The following is a 19,839-nucleotide window of genomic DNA, read 5'->3' on the forward strand; positions in this document are numbered from 1 at the left end:
AGCTTCATTAAATGGTACCCGCAAAACGCCAGTGTCAACGTTTACAGTGAAGAGGCGATTCTTGGATGCTGGCCTTCTAGGCAGAGTGGCCAAGAAAAAGCCATATCTGAGACTGGCCAATAAAAGGAAAAATGAATATGGGCAAAACAACACAGACATTGTCCATAACACTTTTTTCCAATCTTCCTCTGTCCAGACGAATCGAAGTTTAAGGTGTTTGGATCACACAGAAGAACATTTGTGAGACGCAGAACAAGTGAAAAGATGCTGGAAGAGTGCCTGATGCCATCTGTGAAGCTTGGTGGAGGTAATGTGGTGGCCTGGGGCTGCTTTGGTGCTGGTAAAGTGGGAGATTTGTACAAGGTAAAAGGGATTTTGAATAAGGAAGGCTATCACTCCATTTTGCAACGCCATGCCATACCCTGTGGACAGCGCTTGATTGGAGCCAATTTCCACCTCCAACAGGACAATGACCCAAAGCACACCTCCAAATTAAGGAGCATTCTTTGACGAAAACAAAGTTTGAAGGACAAAATTAATATTTAAAAAAAAAATCATTATTTCTAACCTTGCCAATGTCTTGACTATATGTTCTATTCATTTTGCAACTCGTTTGATAAGTCAGTTTTCATGTAAAACACGAAATTGTTTGGGTGACCCCAAACTTTTGAACGGTTGTGTATACCCAGAGACTATCTAAGTTGAATAATTCTTTAAACATCTTTCGCAGTGAGACGAGATTTGGTTAGAGTTGGCAAAAAGAGAGATCTTCTACTGGGAGTTGCATACAACTCCGATGGTGGGTGCATGTGCAGGATCTATACTGCGTATGTGTTGATCAGTGTCTGCGAGTTCGCTTGCAGTGCCCCCTAAGCCATGCTGCGGGCACTTGGGCGTGTCAAGGCCAGAGAATGCATCTTCCGATGCAGATTTCCTGGCCCCGGCAGAGGAGTTCCAGCAGCAATTTTGAGTAAGTGGCTTTTTCAAATGGCCGATGGCTGCCCAATGGTGAACTTATGCTGAGTCTTCGGACGCAGCACTTGAATCTGCAATACCGGCAGTGGGTGCGTCTTGAGCCTTTAGACGCCCCCTGCGGCAAATAGCGTACAATTCTTAGTCCGGCCCATTGTCACTACAAACATCAGGGTTGGATCGAATTCTAAAGGCTAATGTTTCAACGAGTAAGGCGAAAATGAGGTGTGATGGCGACCATCAGTGCTCTTCCCTATAAGTTATACAGAAATGGTGGGAGAGTAGACCACCAGCAAGGACAAACGGCGGAGGGATTGTAATAGCTTAAATAGTTTGTAAGATTTTACTCTGAAATCAAAACGTCAACAAGGTCTGGGTTATAAAGAGCCATGCGATTCTACCAAAGGCTTTCTCCATGTTCATAGCAAGCGCCATCGGTGGAAGTTTCAGACTGTTAATACAGTGGATAAGGTCTATTGCACATCTGAGACTATCTAACCCTTGTCTTGATGGGAGAAAGCCTACTTGATCCGAGTGGATCAGAGAAGGAATGACTGGGTTTAGCGTTTGTTGGGGTTTGTTTTATGGAAAGGACGGACGGGTTGTGGTCCTTTTTCTTCTTGTTCTTCTTTTTATAACTTCTGATTTTTTTTGTCTTCTCTGCCCAGCATTGCGAATGCCACACCAATCCCTGGAGACTTGCAGCGTGAGAACACAGATGAAGTCTTTCCCGACGAACAACTCAGCGATGGGGAGAATGGAATCCCAATTATGGTTTCTCCTGAGAAGATACCTGGGTCACCTAGTCATCAACATCCTCAGGAGAAAGATGTTTGGGAAGAGATGGACGCCAACAGGAATAAAATTAAAATGGGACTGTACAAGGTATCCAGACATTTGCAGATTATTGCTCTTTCTTTTGCAGAGAACCCAGTCATACATATTATTTACACACAAAAAAAGCAGATTAGAGACACAGGGTTTAGTTACCAAGTGTTGGGTTGTAAAACCCTACACTTCTGTTCGTGTTTATGCCCGATATTTAAAAGGGCAGTGCTTTTACTAGCCGTGTCTTCATAGTAAAAACATTGCCCTTTTAAATATCGGGCATAAACGTTGACAGAAAACTAGAGACTTAGTAAATAACTCCTAGATCCACTTACCAAAATAAAGGTGGATAAGATGATGTATTGTCTCCACTAACATGAGTAAATCGTCATAGTTTTTATAGCTTAATTCTTGTGTTTTGTTTTTGATATGTTTCTACTCAAAAACCAATAAATTATTTTTAAAAACAAAAACGATTCCATCATGGATCTCGGTGAAATGACACAAATCACTTTTGCAGTGTTGCACACCAATAAAGGGCTTCCAGCCTTTGGCTAAACACCTCTAAAAAGAGAACTTAAGTACATTTTTGATAAAAATTTTGCAGGAATCTATTATTTGCTAATGGCACAGTATCTGCTGTTTAGATTTTAGACGGACTGTTGGGAGCCAATCAAGATATTGCTGATATTTAACAAACCATTTTTATCTTCTTCGATAACATTTAGAAATGTTCGGTAGTAGTATGTGTAACAGTGCTGAATAAGGCAGGACATTGGCACAGAAGGGAACCATGATAAAAGGTGCTGTATCCCATAGCAACTAAACAGTTTTTTTTCTAGACTATGCAATAATACAGTGGCTTGGTTGCTATGGGTAAAGGCTTCTTTTTTTTTGGGTCCCAGTCACCTGTGCACCAATTTTAATATATGCATGAGTATTTGTAACCACCTAACTGTTACAGCATTATTACACACTCACTGTATAAAGCTAGAGTCTGTACTCGCCTATACCCCCCTCTGTTCTATTTAACCTTTGTAGTGAGCGCATTCTGAAGAAAGACCACTCTCCTCCCCTTGCTCTGCTGATTGGCCGGAACGCGTCCTGCCGGAGATGGACTTTTCTGTCACCCCACTGTCATTATGTATAAAACACTTAGGGGTCGCAACACGCAGTTTGAGAAAAGCTAGGCTAGTATATACACACATATAGGCACCCACATGAAATATTTCTCACCAGTTCCACAATCTTATCCACATTACACTGCACATAGTGCCCGATTCACATTAAACCACATAGTACAGGTGCCCCTTATTCATGTTATGACACACAGTAGTGCCCCTTTTACACAATGCCCACAGTAGTGCCCTTTATTCCTAATGGCCACAGTAGTGGTGCCTCTTATGCAGTGCCCCCAGTAGTAGTAGTGCCCCTTATGCAGTACCCTCAGTAGTGTAGTGCCCACAGTGGTAGTGCCTCTTTTGCAGAGCCCACAGTAGTGCTGCCCTTTATGCAGTGCCCCCAGGAGTGGTGCCCCTTATGTATTGCCCCCTGTAGTAGTGCCACCTGTATAAATGCCCCTCGAGTATTGCCCCCAGTAGTAGTGCCCCCTATAATGAAGCTGCTTGCACACAAAAAAAACAAAACCTTAATTCCCGCGTCCGCTGCCGTCCGGTTCGCTGGCTGCTCCTCTGAACTATGGGAGAGACGTCATGACGTCTCTCCCATAGTGCACTCCGGAAGCCGGAGCTCAGGAGTGAGCTCCAGCCTCCGGCTGCCGCTGCGAGGAGGGAGCCGGGCGCCCACTGGTAACAAAATCTCAGCTGGTGCCCGGCAAATAGAGCCCCCCTGCGGCGCTGGGGTTAGGTGGGCCGGCTGAGGTGGAATTGGCTCCGTCCCACTTTAACCTCGGTGGGTGTGGGGGCCCTTAATGTGTGGGCGCCCAAGGACGACCGCCGTCCCCCTCTCCCCCACACTGTTAATTTGGCCCTGCATCTCACTAATAAACCTCTTTACTGTGTTACCTCTGACGAGTCATATTGTATTTAATTTATTTACCACCAGTAACTTCTATTAAGTTTATGTCGCCGAGACATATTCTGCCGTGAGTGCCGCAAGAAGCCGCCGTAGCTTCTAGTGGCGCTCGCTGGTAATTGAATCAGCCCCATAGTGTCTATGAGTGGATGATTTGCGCTTCTATTGTTTCATTCTGTTAATTGTTACACAAAATGTCTTTGCAAACATGTTCACATTTAGTCTTTGGTGTGGACTGTTCTGGATTCGTGAGATTATTTAAGCTTTGATGTATAAGTCTTCATTTTGTCTTGTTCTTAGGCCGCCACAGAAGAAGAACATAGTAATGGGCATGCAAATGGCCTACATAATGTTCCAAGCCTCGGTTCTCCTGTGAGGGTTCGATCAGAGACCACCCAACTAGATCGTGATGTCCCCCTTCTACGCAAGTTACGCACTATACATAGCTTCGAGCTGGAGAAGCGACTGGCTTTGGAGTCAAAACCTGATGCTGACAAATTTTTAGAGAACTGGTAAGAACTCTGTTGCTTTAGTTTTAGTTACAACAGTAGTTGTTGGCAACGAGGGAAAAAGTTTTTTTGTTTAAGCAGTAGTTTCGGGAGTGCCGAATCATTTTATTTCCTGAATATTTTATTTAATTTATTTTCTAGCCCTCAGTTATTATCTTTATTGGATTGGAGTGTTTACCTATCAATCGATCGATATATCTTAAAATAGAAAAAAAAAATGATGCATAGTAGTTTAAGGTTTTTAATGCGTTTGTTTTTGTCTTTTAAAGTGTTGATAAAATTCAGAAGGATACAAACTTGAAAGAAGTACCAGTTGCCGAAGGATCTTCACCTTCCCCCACCTCTCGACCCCGAAAGACCATTGTTGCTCCTACCACCGCCCACGCCGACCACGCCTGGCATTATGATGATGAATATATTCCAGAAGGTTGTAAACCAGGGTCAGCCAGCTCCCCTGAAAACTTAGATGGCGTTGTTAGCAATGGGTTTGTAGCTGTGAATCTGAGCTCCTGCCGGCTAGAAGTTGATTCTAAAGAATGGGTCATTGTGGACAAAGAAAGAGATTTGAACGATTTTGGGTCAAATGGGAATCTCTGTCAGAAGGTGACAGGAAGTCCATCCGAAGAGGAGCCAGAGGTGCTTCAGGTGCTGGAGGAATCTCCTCTAGAAGGTCCACCAAAACTAGGCTCGTGGACAGACAATGATCATAAGAAATCTGATGCAGGCCTTGGACTTCATATCATGGTTTCCTCAGGCCCTTGTGCTGATAGGCTGGATCCCCTGTCAGGAGCTGCTGGCCAGCTGCTTCCAGCAACACCTACAAGTCAGATGGAAGCTCAAGCTGAAGGAGCTATCACTCCGGTAATTAAAGTTTGTTTAATTATTAAGTTTTTGGTATGCACATTAATTGTCTTGTAATCACATGGTAGACCATGCATAATTTCCCTTTCCAGGTGATAAAGGCCTTTTGTTTTGTAGTATACTACTTAATATTTAGCAACAGGTCCTGTATTTTACCTTTTTGCACAGGCTGCATACTCTTTGCTCAATTTTGCATCTAATTTCTCTTCTTTTGTACTTAGGATTAGTGTTTAGGCGCAGTTTAGTTGCAAAATACATGGATCACCAAACGGAACTATGTGGGGCGATTTTGAGTATAAGGTGTATGCGGTCATATATGGAATTGACCAGTTTTGGAGTAGCTGTTATTTTTCTTGATCATCCTTTTTGTTGCTGAAAACTGAGCCAGAACAGGTGTGCCTTAAGCTGCATACACATGTAAAGATTTTCTGTCCAACCATCCAACTAGTTGATTGGTTGGAATGAAAATCTGGTAAGTTATGAAAGCAAATGACAATCAGCAATTTGCTCCCAAATGTCGGAAAATGGACAAAAACTGTTGTTTGAACAAATTGTATAGACCAAACATTTAACAAACTTGTCTGATGGCCATTTTCATCTGTTTTCTGGCATTTAGAACAGTGGTCAAAGTGGGGCGGTATACGGCGGTATGACATACCGCCACTTCCCGACCCCACTTCATTTTAGCCGCAGAAAAGATGCACCAGCGCTGGGATGCAGTATGGCATCCTAGCGCTGGAACAGCGGCGGAAATGTGTAGAGATATGTCCCGCAGGGGACACATCTCGATCGGCGGCAGCGGACACACTGGCATGTAGCCGGGACAAAGCATTAGGTCCCGGCTACAGTCAGCACACACTGGCCGCCAGCCAATCGCAAGGCTCACGGCCGCCAGCCAATCACGGGGCTCACAGCCGCCAGCCAATCACAGGACTCGCGGCAGCCAGCCAATCACAGGGCTAGTGGCCGCCAGCCAGTGAGAAGCTGCCACTTGCAATGTGGGACCCTGTGCTCCTGAGTCCTGGCAGCTCCGTTCCAGCAGCGTACTGAGCGCAGGACAGAGGTAAGTAGTGAGAGGGAATAGAGAGAGGGGAGGATGTGAGAGGGAATAGAGAGAGGGGCAGACAGAGGGAGGCAGGCAGTTAGTATTGAAGGGGGTGACAGAGAGGGAATTAGTGAGAAGGGCAGGGTGTGAGAGAGGGGAGCAGGCAGGGAGTGGGGTGGGGGGGGTGAGACGTACAATGGGGTGATATGGAAGCAGGGGCCCAAGGGGAGGGGGGGGGAAGAGATTAATTCGCCATACCCCCACCTCTAAATTCCCACTTCGAGCACTGATTTAGAAGCAAATTGCTAATCATATGTTACCAGATTTTCATTCCAACCAATCAACTAGTTGGATGGTTGGACAGAAAATCGCAACAGCAATGACCGTTGTGTTCACTGTGTCCAAAATCTGAACTGCGATTATATTCCTTTAAAACTTCTCATTAACCTTGTTTTTGGCGTGATGACTCAGCGAGACCATGTCATTTCCCAATTAAATTTGCGTGAAGGTGATAATACAGGTCGTCGGCTACAGAGCAGATGTGAAAATGCAGCCATCTCAAACTATTCCCCTCATACTGCAATGTTGCGGCTTAACTGTATCTCCAATGATGCTTAGTCTCCATTTTTTAATAAAATGTAGCCATATTATCACTAGTTACTAATGTAAAAAGGTCTTTTGATACCTTTTCTGTATTTATCAAGATAGATGCTATTAAAAATATTGTCCCACCCAAGTTCGCTCGGCACATAACAGACACCCATACAAACAGATTTGTATTTAACAACAATCGGTGCGTGTCACTTAATGCGCGCTGTGCAGTAAAAAATGTGACGCATAAACATGGCAAACAGCAGCCGGAGCGAGTGATTATGTCCCTGTCAGAGGCTTACATCCAGGATATTTCCCACAATGCTCCACCTCCCAGGCCAGCTGATGAAGCTGGGAAACTGTGAGGTGATCCAAAAAAACCGCACTTATCCTGTGATAAACAAAAAAAAGAAAGAAAGAAAGAAAAATCTTGCAAACTGCAACAATAATATAATAAGTTATTATATAATTATGTGGATTGTTATTGGTAGAAAAAAGTAAGTAAAAGTGTCTGTAAGGACCATTGTTACATGCACACCGATCAGCCATAACATTAAAACCACCTGCCTAATATTGTGAAGGTCCCCCCGCCAAAACAGCTCTGGAAAATCCCCAGCCACAGCAGCGACTTTGCCACCCATTGTGGCGGATTCTGTGTCTCCCGCTATCAGCATGCAATGCAATGTTCAGCCATTTTTAGAATGCGAACGTGTGAAAATTTCCTTCCTGGGTGGTGACTTGTGAAGTTGCCTGAAGTGAACGGGAAAAAGAAAAAAAAGTCGGTCTTATGGGCGTATCGCAGGCGTGACAGTGAAAGCGGCTGGGTTCCCAAGCGCACAGCCGCAGCCACATGAGGCCAGAGTCAAACGGTGAAACGGCACCTGCCACTAGGCTGGTGCTCATGAAGCACCGATGGTAAAGAGTCGACGGCAGTATTACAGCGTGCTGAGATGCAGGGAATGGGCGTCTCGGTCCTAGTGGAGACTACTACACCAGAGAAAGGGCTAGAATTTGCATATTGTCGTAGCCGCGACACCACCAACAGGCGCAAGAGCTGACGCAGCATTGTCCATCTCTGAAACAGGCCCATAGTGTCATTATTACTACTTAGATCCTTTTTAAAGTTCAATCAAGTGCTTCAAGGGCGTGGCGGTGTATTAGTGTGCATTCATCCCATACCAATAGGTCTCATTCTTGTAATACCTTGGCCTTGTATTAAGGTCGAGTAGCAATTTCAGAAGACTGTACTGTGCGTCCACCAGTCGGGATTGGTACTGTAATTCCAGATGATGCTACGGTCTTTAAAGATATTTATTTTGTATTGCAATGATGAAGTTGAAGTGTGCTGTAAATAATCTTGAAATGACAGGATTATATGGAATGACCCATCTATTAATCAGTCATTATTTCCTGATGGCCATATTTTGTTTGGATCTTCACATTAGAATTTGCCCTCATCTGGTTTTTGCCCTGTATACATTGGGTGACTGTCTTCTCTGGTGTGTGCCTCTTTTATAATAGTCTATGGATATTTTTTGAGCACTTGTCCATCATGCATGGACTATTTGGATTCAGTGTACTACAGGGACCATGCAACCTATGAATTGATGCAATTTTAAATAGTTTAATACAGGGGTTCTCAACTCCAGTCCTCAAGTGCCACCAACAGGTCATGAATTGTGGATTTCTGTTATAGTCTCTCAAAACAATTGAATTAGCTCCTGGTGACTTTAGACGGGAGCTTAGTTCTCTCAAACAATTAGATCGCCCCCTAAATGTCGGCTTAAATCCTTTCTACTCCCTTCTATTTGTTGCCTCAAATGATGTTGAAACATGAATTGAATTTTCTGATGTTTTTTTTTTAGCAATGCTTTGGAATGGCTGCACCTCTTTAGGGGGGTGTGCCTAGCATGTGAGAAGCACCCACTCACATGGCATAGCGCCCAGCAGCTGGGACCAAAGTATTCACTATTAGGATGGTGGGACAGACCCATAAAAGCTGCATTTTTAGCTGGATATATATAGATGTTATAATGAAACAAACAAAAACGAAAGTGCAACAACTTTAATTTCTACATTTCTCATGTAAATAAAATGCAATTTTTGTTAGAGGTAGATGAACGATGAACTTAATTTTGACATAACATCAGGTAATTTTAAAATACACATATTCCGCAGCGCATATATATATATATATATATATATATATATATAAACATATACATACATGTCAAAGCTTTCCAGCTCCCATCCTAACCCACTGTGCCATGCTATTTCCACACTATCTACCCCATCTGTGTCACCCCTGTTTGTCTGTCCCTCCCATTTAGAATGTAAGCTCTCACGAGCAGGGCCCTCTTTTAGGCACCCCTAAGGAGGGTTAGGTTAGTAGATACTTACCTATCGACGATCGGGATTTCCATGCGGCCGGTGGTATTTCATACCGATTCCGTTTTTCTTGTGTGCTCAGTTGTTTATGTACTTTGTGAGGCTCTGCGGAACCTTTGTGGTGCCATATAGATAAAGGAGAATAATGATAATACTTCAGGAACATTAATGTAGCAGGTTGATGAGTGACCTCACAACGGTGTGAGAGTATGAAGGCGGAAGCTGATAATATGCGGATAGTATGACATGCAGTGCGCTGATAAACCACAGCAGTGAGACAGAGAGCTTGGAGCCAGCAACAAGATGTCACACAGTGGGTGTGTGCATCAGCTGGAGCCGGTGGTCAATAGGTCATGCAGTATACAGCTCCAAAGCATTTCTTCATTTGAATGATGAAACCATTGGCCATTGATCTTCATTAGCATTAACACACTCCTTTCCCCTCCCTGTGACCTGTGTCATTTGTTTAACTATTTTACACCTCCATCCTCCAGGGCCAAAGGACTATATTGGAGCATTACCCCTCCACCACATGTAGAGTGCAGTGCAGCAATGTCTCTGGGAATTGATAATCCGTCCCCTTTGCTGCAGAGTTAGTGCTCAGTGGGGAACCGAAGTCCTCCCATCGCAGGTTTTGAAGTGGCAGAAGTACCATTCGAACAGCATTCTGGGTTGCAATTTTGGCAGTGATGTTGGAGATCATGGCATTGCCTGCGGGGCCAGGAAGCAATAGGAAATCTGTTCTGTGCATGTGTAGAACGGATTTCCATTTTTAAAAGCTGGGGTACGGAAGCGGGCTAAAGCCCATCTGGCTGCGATACAAACTTGCCAGTTAAGTGGTTGTAGATTAAAGATGGCAGACAGTATTGCAGGTATTAGGCAAGTTCCTAACAACTTGTGCATTGATATGTTTGCATTTCTGAACTTCAGTGTCACAAGACAACACTATGTTTAGCGCTTTGGAAGTGCTCTATCTCGCCATGCCATTGCTTGGTGACTGTCTCTAGAGCAGTGATTTTCAACCTTTTTTTATCTCGCGGCACACTACACAAGATTTTAAAATTGCCAAGGCACACTATCCGGCGATGCGGTGTGCGCGGACTATGAAAAAACACACTACATTAGTTCCCACAGGAACAAAACACACTACATTGGCCCCCACAAGAATAAAAAACACACTACATTGGCCCCCACAAGAATAAAACAATCCCATTGGCTGGCCTAACAGAAAAAAAAAAACACATTGCGCCCCACAAAAAAACAACCATACCACGTTTTGCCCCACAGAATTGCTCCCCACAGAAAAAGAAACCTATGGCTGGCCCCACAGAAACAAAAAACAAAACACATTGTTCCCCACTAAATAGGCAAATATGTGGCTGGATAACATATGGCTGGTTCTCACTAAAAAAAATGACATGACTGGTTCCCACGAAAAAATAAACTATGGCTGGTACCCACGAAGAAGAAAAAAATGTCTGGTCCCCACAAACCCACATTTCTTCCCCCCTTGTCACTCACACTGCAGCAGGATCGCGTGCGGGCGGGCTTCCAGGCAGGCTGCAGAGCCTGCCTGGACAGAGCGCGGGCTGGCTGATTGGCGCAGGGCGTTGGCTGGCAGAGCGGGCTGGAGGGCAGTGGACAACGCGGTGTGCATGACCTGTGATGTGACGCCGCCGCATCTTTGCAGGTCACTACCCGGTCGCGCCTGAGTCTCCCAGAGGAGCTCAGCGGCCCGGGATGCTGAAGTACAGTAAAATGTGCCCGGTGGCTCTGACAGCCCCACGGCACACTTCACAACCGGCCACGGCACACTAGTGTGCCGCGGCACACCGGTTGAAAACCGCTGCTGTAGAGCGTAACATAAGTTTCCATTGGCTCCTGCTTTACCTTTTTAAATGCTGAAGTTCTCCAGCTTCCTGGAAGATATGCCGGTTTAAGACTTCAAGGTGTAAAAATTCCCCTTTTGTTTTACATTTAGAGACAAGTGTTTCCTTTACTTGCAGGTGAGCAACCTACTGTACATGTTTTCTAGCTTTCTCTCAGTGGCCAAAAACTGCTTCTCTCTTTGGACAGTTGTCTTTTAGGCTTATTTACATCAGTTCTTTGTGCTTCAAAAACTTTTCAACTTGGTCTATATGCAGACTGTACTTACCAACTTGCATAACACAATCGTATATATTTATCAAATATATAAACGGCAATAACATCAATTTGGAATTCACCGCATGCTCCAGCAATAGAGCAGATTGATTTCCTCCACCGTACATTCTGTATAGAGAATCGGAACATAGATACAAAAACATTTTTGAAACAGGTTGATTGCAACAGTTACGTACCAGTATCAGGTAGGCATCACGATCACTGGCTGGGAAATATTCTGGGAGGGTAGTTATAGCAACTAAGGAGAAACTGTTCTGAAAATCACATTTTCAAGAAACTGGCTGAATATCTGTCAACCAAATTAGTGAAAAGAAACTACGAGAAACAGAAAATTGAGGAAGTCCGTAAAAAGCAGGGCGACCAAATAAACTTGACCTGCTAAAATATGATTATAAAAACGTAAACTGACTGAACAACCTTCTACATTTACCACCACTACCTACAGCTGCCAAACCAAAGTTTATATCTAACCGTATGAGGAACTCTGCAAACTCCTCAAAGTGCCTAGTATTGTTTTTAGGAGACCATCGGGTGTAAAAAAAACAAATTAGCTTCAAGTTACTAAGCTAAACGCCAACAAAAATGAAGGGTCATGGCCAAGACGATAAGAGACCTGGATCCTTCAGCTGCTTGATCTGTGCAGCATGCAAGAAAATGACTGTAAAGACTTCTAAATCACATACAATAGTCACATTCCAAATAAAAGACAGTCACTTGTAATGCTAAAGGCGTTATTTACTTGCTACAATATATTGGACGGACTGTTCGTATATTTCATATTAGAGTTAATGAACACTTGAGAAATATCTCAAACAAAATTATTATCGTACAGTCCGACGTTGGATTTTATCTGGTACCATTGCAAGGTTAAATTATTTAATGATTTATATCTTGATTGCGCGCTCTTTCTCTCTCTAGTTTTATAATAAAATTTCATTATCTATAATTATAATATTCAACACCATACATAAACCTTTTTCAAATTTGCACCAAGTAGTTTTCATACGTCGCTCTCTACTAAAAAAACGCGTTGAATTATGAGGTCTGTGTTTGCGCTGCTCTCAATTTGGCTCTGCAGCCCTAACGCTAATCATCTGTTAAATGATAAGTGATGGAGCCCTCCTACTGTATGTACATAGCACTTGGAGGGAATTCAGCATTACAGTATTTAAGTGTGGAGAGCATAGTGGGTGGGTGGCTGACTAATCACTTTGGTGCTGCTGATCGTCGGTCACCTACTGGTCACAGGTCACAGTGGGTCTCTCTGTTAAGACTCCAGGCAGGTTTTTTTTATTTATTCGTGTTTATTGAGTTTTCTAATGTACCATGGGGTAGAAAAATAGGAAAAGCACAGAAGTGTTAGGGGGGTACACAAAACCCGCTGACGCAGACAAACACATACAATATATACAGTAATTTGCAAGAAAAAAAGTGCAGAATACTCCCACATTGATTAGCAAACTACAGTCAACATAAAACTATTTCAAAAAGAGGAACCCCCCCTTCCCCCGTATGGAGAGCATTACAATAGCCTACTAACTGCACCACTGCGTTGGCTATAAAGAAGGGTTGAAGTCTTGGAGGGGTACATGTATCTGCCCAGCAACCACTATAAAACAAACCACTCCACTAAGGGGGAAGGGGCCTAGGTGAAGTATTGGCAACCCACTGTTTCTAGTTAATAATGCCTATGGACATTTGCGCCAATAGTGGCCAGGCTAGGAATGGTGGCAGATCGCCAAAGTTGTGCAATTAATGTGGTAGGTTACCCCACAAACCTTAATTACGCCCTTGGACCTGACTGCTGTTGACTGTTTGTGGGGGCAGAGGATGGTGTTTGTGTAACTAACATATTTGGTATAATATGTTGGTCATATGGTCTCCATGTCATGTTGAACAATTTTTTTTTTTTTTAATATGTTCTGTGACCCTAAAAAGCGCTAAGTACTTCACACTGTGTAATTGTTGGTTCATAACTTTTGCCCCTGGCTCCAAACCGTTACCATGTCGTACTATGCGCTTTACTGATCTCATTGTTTCCACACTTTAGGGGCAGATGTACCAAGCCTTGGAGAGTGATAAAGTGGAAAGTGATAAACTACCAACCAATCAGCTCTTAGATGTCATTTTTCAAACAGCCTGTACCATGGCAGTTAGTAGCTGATCGACTGGTACTTTATCTCTCTCCATTGTATTACCCTCCAAAGCTTAGTACATCTCCCCTCTGTAACTTATTCATTTTAAAAAGAATTTGACCACTTTGGTGAAACAGGGGGGAATATTGAGCTTTCTGTGGAAATCCTTTAATTGCCTCTGAGAGTCACATTGAAGTCTATCATTATTTTAATTTGCATGGAAAACATTTTGTATCATTTTAAGATATTTATATATAATGTGTACGTATGATTCACAAAAGTTTGCTTACATAAATCTTGATAACCACATTTGCTTTTAAGGAAACGCACATTAGACCTTGCATCCATGGCTGATATGGTGGGTCATGGCATTCACCAACATTTATATTATTTTGTTCTTTTTTTTTTTCCCCCTCCCATCATGGCATATTCACAGCTTGGTGCTTCTCACATCCCGTTTTCCTCTACCTCAAGACCTCCTAGCAATGTTATGCGCATGGCGAGTCCCTTAACATCCCATTCCAGCCGCTCAGAGTCTGCACACAAGAAAGAGATCGGCCTCCCCAAGAGTCAGTCGGCTGAGAGCTACTCTTCCTCCTCCCGTTCAGCCGGCCGCAGGAAGCTGCCTGTAACTCCAAATAATGGCACCAAGTACCCTACTGTAATTCGCATATCAAAGTCCCAGGTGAATAAACTGATATGTCTGTAAGTCAGCCATCACACGGCTATCCATGTCATAGTGGTTGTGTCCTCATTATTTGTGACATCTGTTTGTCCCTTTTTAAAATGAGTCCTTGAATAGTACATAGAAACCGAAACAGCAGAGTGTACGTATATATTTTTGATTCTCAAAATCTTGTGGTTTGTCCTCCATGTTTATCTATAGAAAAGATGGCCCACCAAACTATTTTTGAAGAATGAAAGTGGGTTTATAGGAAAGGATTATTTAGAGGGGGGATGGTAGTGCCAGCTATAATTGTACATGGTGGTATATGTGACACTTTCTAGTATAGACTAGTGTGACACTAACGTTCTTAATGCTTTGTTTGCATAACCCCAAAGTTGTATTTTTCTTTTTTCCTGGAGCAGTAGGGAGAGACAGACTGGTTTTACCACTAGGAAGCAGAACACAAACCTCAAGAACTGATTACTTCTCTTCTCCCCACTATAGCCTGCCTGCTTATTCTTAGTTTTTATCAGCGCTCTTTATGGGAGACCAGCACAGCTGATTACCTTATTTACTAACTAGATGTCCCCAGCGCAAACTGGGTTCCCCCCCTTCTTTTCTCCTCCTCCTTTCTCTATCTCTTTATCTCCCTTCATCTGTCTATTTCTCTTATCAGCACTTTATTCTATTATATAGATTATCCTTAGCATGACCATTTTTACTTTTCATTTTTACTGTTGTACTGTTTCCCCTTTTTCTTTCTTCTATATGTTTTTCTGCGGTTTTGATTGTGAATAATGTTGTGATGTTATAATTGGGAGACTTTCAGGAGTGTCTGTGTTATGACCATGAGATGATGTGTGAGGAGTAAGTATGGGAAATAACAGAAGTGTTTGGAGACTGTAGACGTGCGTTATGTTGGGACTCTCTGTAACATCACTGACATTGGAGGGACGGGTCAGAGCTCAGACCAACTGTCAGTAAATTTCAGTGTGATCATTTTTATCACTCCTCATAGAGAGGAGAGGGAAAGGGAGAGAGACAGAAGGGTGGGTGGGTGGGGGGTGAGAGCGCTAGCTCTGTCCTCAGCCGCAGATCAAGCAGATGCCCCTCCTACATTGCCAATTCCTTTGTCCTGGTAACCTTAGTGTCCTGGGCAGGGAAGTGCCAGTGGTGGCCACTCTCTTCAGTGCAGAATGGATTTCCTAGCTCTTAATGAGAGAGGGGTTTGCTTTCAGGAATAGAACGCATCACATTATAGGAGGAATGTACTAAAGGGAAAATGCAGCCAAATTTCAGAAAACTGCAGTTTTCCTCATTTTGGCCACATTGTACCAAGCTGCGGAATGCGTTACTTTGTTGAGCTTGGACCGAGTGGGCAACGCCATCTATAGATGGCGTTACCCAATAGAAGCCCATGGGCTTCTCTTCGCATTCCTCACCGAGTGGGATCCAATCAGATCTCTCCCAGCATCCCCCGCAGCTCACGTGCCATACGATGCATGGGCAGAGGAACTTCTGAACCTTAAACCCGGAAGTCTCCTCTTTGCAAAGGACAGCTCTCATCAACTTTAATCACAATTTTAGGTGCATACCGGCGTTATTAACACTGGTATGTACCTGATAAGTGGTGGGATGTACTGTATCCATAATGCTATGTGTAGTATGTATATGTTCCATATCACTGGCCAGTAATAGGCCTTTTCTGCAAAGCACGGGTGTCCACAATAGGATAGAAAATGCACACGCTGTAGCTGCCTACAAATGTTTTAGACTGTTAAGGGGTATCACATGACAGTCATTCGGATTCCCCAACCATGAAGCCCATTTACTATCAAATGTACCAGGATAGTCTCTAAGCGTACAGGTAAGTTTCTGTAGGGGGAGAGAATTTGTAATTGTTCTAAACCACATGGCAGTAGTATCCGCTAATGCCCCTTCTGCTTATTGCTTTTCTGGTATAAAGAGTCTCCAGTAGATAAAAACTGAGGTAAATGAACTGCGCTTAGGAGAATAATCTTAAAAATCTGCTCAGTTATAGTGATCGAGTATAAAAGGGGGAAAACGAGCGCTATTAATTGTGTATAAAGAAAGAGGGAGAAGAAGAGGAAAGAGACAAGAAACAGACATAAACAACACTGAAACCATATGCAAATGTTTAAGCTCTTTTGAGAGACATCTGAGGCAGGTAGCAGCGAGCGTGCAGTGGTGTATTAAGTCCAGTGCAGTCTAACTGTCCCTACCTGTGTCTTCAGCTTCCAATGCCAGCAGCGTGTGCATAGGAAGCCGCACGATGTGTTGGTGGGGTAGCGGTGGTGTGCGTGGCGGCACGGGATGATGTCAGCGGGTCAGAGATGATGATCAAAACTTAGTCCGCTGATCCTGCGCTTTACTTTCCTCCACTCTGTCTTTGGGTACAAGTCCTATAAGTGGCGGCATGGGACACATCTGACCACTTCTAGCAATCACACCTTGTAGAATAGCATAAATTACCTGTCATATCTCCACATGCCCTTCTCATGTGAAACTGTCCTCTCTTCTTTGCCTAACTCCAATTAGAAACATCCGTTGAGGCATATAATTAGAGCTTGTGTTTAATTAAAAAAAAAGTTATGTAAGTCTCTTTCTGTCATTAATAGAGGCAATTTTAGGCATACTCTGGGCTCACTGCCTATCCTCATCTTCCAAAGGACCAACTCTCCCTGACAGTGGATAAGTGTGATTTACTGTACTTTATGAGGAAGCCGTACGTAGCAATATGTACTTTATCCTGCTCAGGATGACCAAAGTGACATTCTACAACATAACAATTTACAACGTATCACTACATTATGGACTCTGAGCTCTATGTAGTAATATTTAGATTAGTGAAACTGCGATATGTGGTCAAAAGTAGCTATACAGTCCTCAGTGAGTATGTTGCTCAGAGTCTTATTTTTACTCCAGATCCTTTTTTTTAAATATTTTTTTTTTTTTTTTTTCTTGTTAATTTTTACAACAAATAAAATTTCTTGTTGATGCTATATTTTATCAGAAACATAATGGACAGAAGATGATACTGGTATGCACTGAAAGTCATACAGCAGTGAATTACATCAAAGTAATCCTGCAAGAGGTCGAATATGGCCATTATATCATACAACAATAAAGAATAAAGAACATACAAAGAAACTATCTTAAGTATTGACATAAAAAGGAAGAACCCTTCCAAATGTCACTGCAGATAGGTGGATGAGAGTTCACATAGCTCCTCTCCCCTTACATGGGCATAAGTGAAGGTAATTGTGTCAATTTAAGAAAGCTGACGATACAAGTACTAATTAGATTCAAACAAGTTTAAAACCTTTGACTGTTCAGTCAAGTCTAGATGTTCAATATATAAACACACTTTTTTTTAACAAGAAATTTATTATTTTTATAAATGAGTTGGAGGGAGAGGGTGTAAAATAAAAAAGGGGGCAAGGGATCAGGGTAATAGAATATTGCCCTGAATTGCAGTCTAGACAGAGATATTACTGTAGATGGGGTTGGGTACGGTATCCTGGTGGTCGGAATCCCGACCAGGTTACCATCCTGATTGCTGTAAGTAGACTAACCTAACCCCTAACCCTCCCTCCCCGGTGCCTAAACCTAACCTTCCCCTTTTGTGCCTAAACCTAACCTCCCCGTACCCTAACCCCTCCCTCTAACCTCGGTACTTAACTTCGGGATCCCGGTGGTTCGGATGCCGTCGTCTGTATTCCGATAAGTGTCAGGATTCCAGCGTTGGCATTGTGAACGTCTGAACCCCTGCTGTCTGGATCCTGAACATATCCCCTGTAGATATTCCTTGGTAGATGTCCTGTAAAAATTACATTGAGAATATTATAAGTCGTACGAAAGAGCTCAAGAGGGGAGAGGGAACATCCAAAACTGTATGGTGATCTACGTTTGGAGACTTAGTGGTAAAGGGAAAGATATGGGGGTGTTAGTATGGGAAAGAAATGAGGGGGGAATGGCAGAGGAACCCTGGAGGATGCTTCAGTGGCATTGGACATTCTATAAGCACAGGAGGGCAGAAAACGCAATTGTTAGATGACGTGCGGGCATCAAAATGGGCCAACCAATCGCTCCATACCTTGAGGAAATGAGGGCAAAGGTCATGTAGTATACCGGTGATTTTCTCATAGGAATAAATTTGCCAGATTGTATTAATCTGAGCAGGGAGAGAGGGTGGGTCTACTCTACTTGTTTCCATTTGATTGCTATAAGGTGTCTGGCTGGGATGAGGATATGGTTAATGAATTAACACACCCCATTCTTTTTATAAAATTGTTCAACACCTTTTTCAATAAATAGCAACGTCAAAATATAACTGCATCAGAAAGACCCTAAGCTCCCCTAAAAGCAGAGGAGTGTCTGTTATCCGATGACGTAATAGGACCTCCTTGGCTGCAGTAATAATGGTAGTTAATAAATGAATGATTGTCCGACTGTTGAGGCCTAAGTACCAGTTCACAAAATGTACGCAAAGTATGGCTAAAGGGTCTTTAACAAGTCTTAGATGAAACAGAACATTGACAAATCCTATCACTTTACCCCAAAAGCTCCTAATCTTGGGGCAATCCCATAAATTACAAAAAAAGGTTGCGTACGTACATATGCAATTAGGACAAAAACCCAGTTCATCCGCAGCCTGTCGCTGTTGACTATGAGATATAAGTGCCCTATGTAGTATTTTAATGTGCATCTCTTATAACATGGTGGAGTGCAGATATCATGTTATCATAATGATGAGTGAGGACATCTGCAGGACTAATTTCAGGAACCTCCAGTCGCCAGCGATTTACAGAGATCTGCCAGGCCTTGCCCGCAGCCATATGTGGGATTTAAAATCTTTTGTCTTAAAGTTTAAAAAGTGAGGTTTAATACCACCAGGGTCAAATACATCACAATGCCTTTTTCTTTCCATTTGAGAAAAATAGGGTTTACTTTACTCCGGATCTTAAAAATAACTCTTGAGTAATTTTCCCTGAAGTCCAGGTTATACCAAAAAAGAGTTAAATGGAGGATATTGTGAATACACAATTGTGATCGCATATTGTGAAAGGTTGGGTATGGCATGCCGGCGCTTAGGATTCCGACAGGGTACGATACCGACAACTATCAGTGAGTATCCTAACCTCCCCCCCAGTGCCTAAACCTATCCCTCTCCCACCACAGCCTAACCCTAACTCTCCCCCAGTGCCTAACCCCACTACTTACCCTCGGGATGCTGGCGGTCAGAATGCCGGTGCCGGGATTCCGGCGCCAGAATTCTAAGCACCATCATCCCGACAGCAGGTATTTAAACTACATCCCATTGTGAATACTACCAGTAAGCATGCTGAGCCTGGGCAGCCAGAGGATACATGTAACAGTGCCTCCCTCATCTGCCAGATATCTTGCCCAACATAATAATCAGTCCGGACATGCTCTTGAGGTTTGAAATATACCCAGATTAATTGCGCTTGCAGCATTGAGAGTTGTCACTACCCTTGTACCTGCATTAGACATGACACTTGTATGTTAATAATTAGTAATCTTCAGTTAGATGTAAACGGCCTGCCTTCCCCAGTACCACAGTATGCCCGATTAATAAAATCTTTGCTAGAATTTTAACATCCG

At 43.1% G+C, this 19,839-nt stretch overlaps 1 protein-coding gene across 2 annotated transcripts in view; it reads left to right on the top strand.

Moving 5' to 3' along the window:
* The window catches only part of TTBK2 (tau tubulin kinase 2), a 112,990-nt gene that overhangs the window by 83,811 nt on the left and 9,340 nt on the right, over positions 1-19,839 (top strand). The window contains exons 11-14 of one of the 2 annotated variants that reach the window (XM_088471338.1): positions 1,641-1,857; positions 4,135-4,346; positions 4,613-5,204; positions 13,963-14,211. In XM_088471338.1, coding sequence (XP_088327464.1) covers positions 1,641-1,857; positions 4,135-4,346; positions 4,613-5,204; positions 13,963-14,211 — 1,270 coding nt within the window. The remainder of the gene's footprint in view (positions 1-1,640; positions 1,858-4,134; positions 4,347-4,612; positions 5,205-13,962; positions 14,212-19,839) is intronic. The other variant, XM_088471339.1, reaches the window with a different exon arrangement.

Source organism: Taudactylus pleione, unplaced genomic scaffold, assembly GCF_031769625.1.
Source record: "Taudactylus pleione unplaced genomic scaffold, aTauple2 ptg000113l, whole genome shotgun sequence".
Taxonomy (NCBI): domain Eukaryota; kingdom Metazoa; phylum Chordata; class Amphibia; order Anura; family Myobatrachidae; genus Taudactylus; species Taudactylus pleione.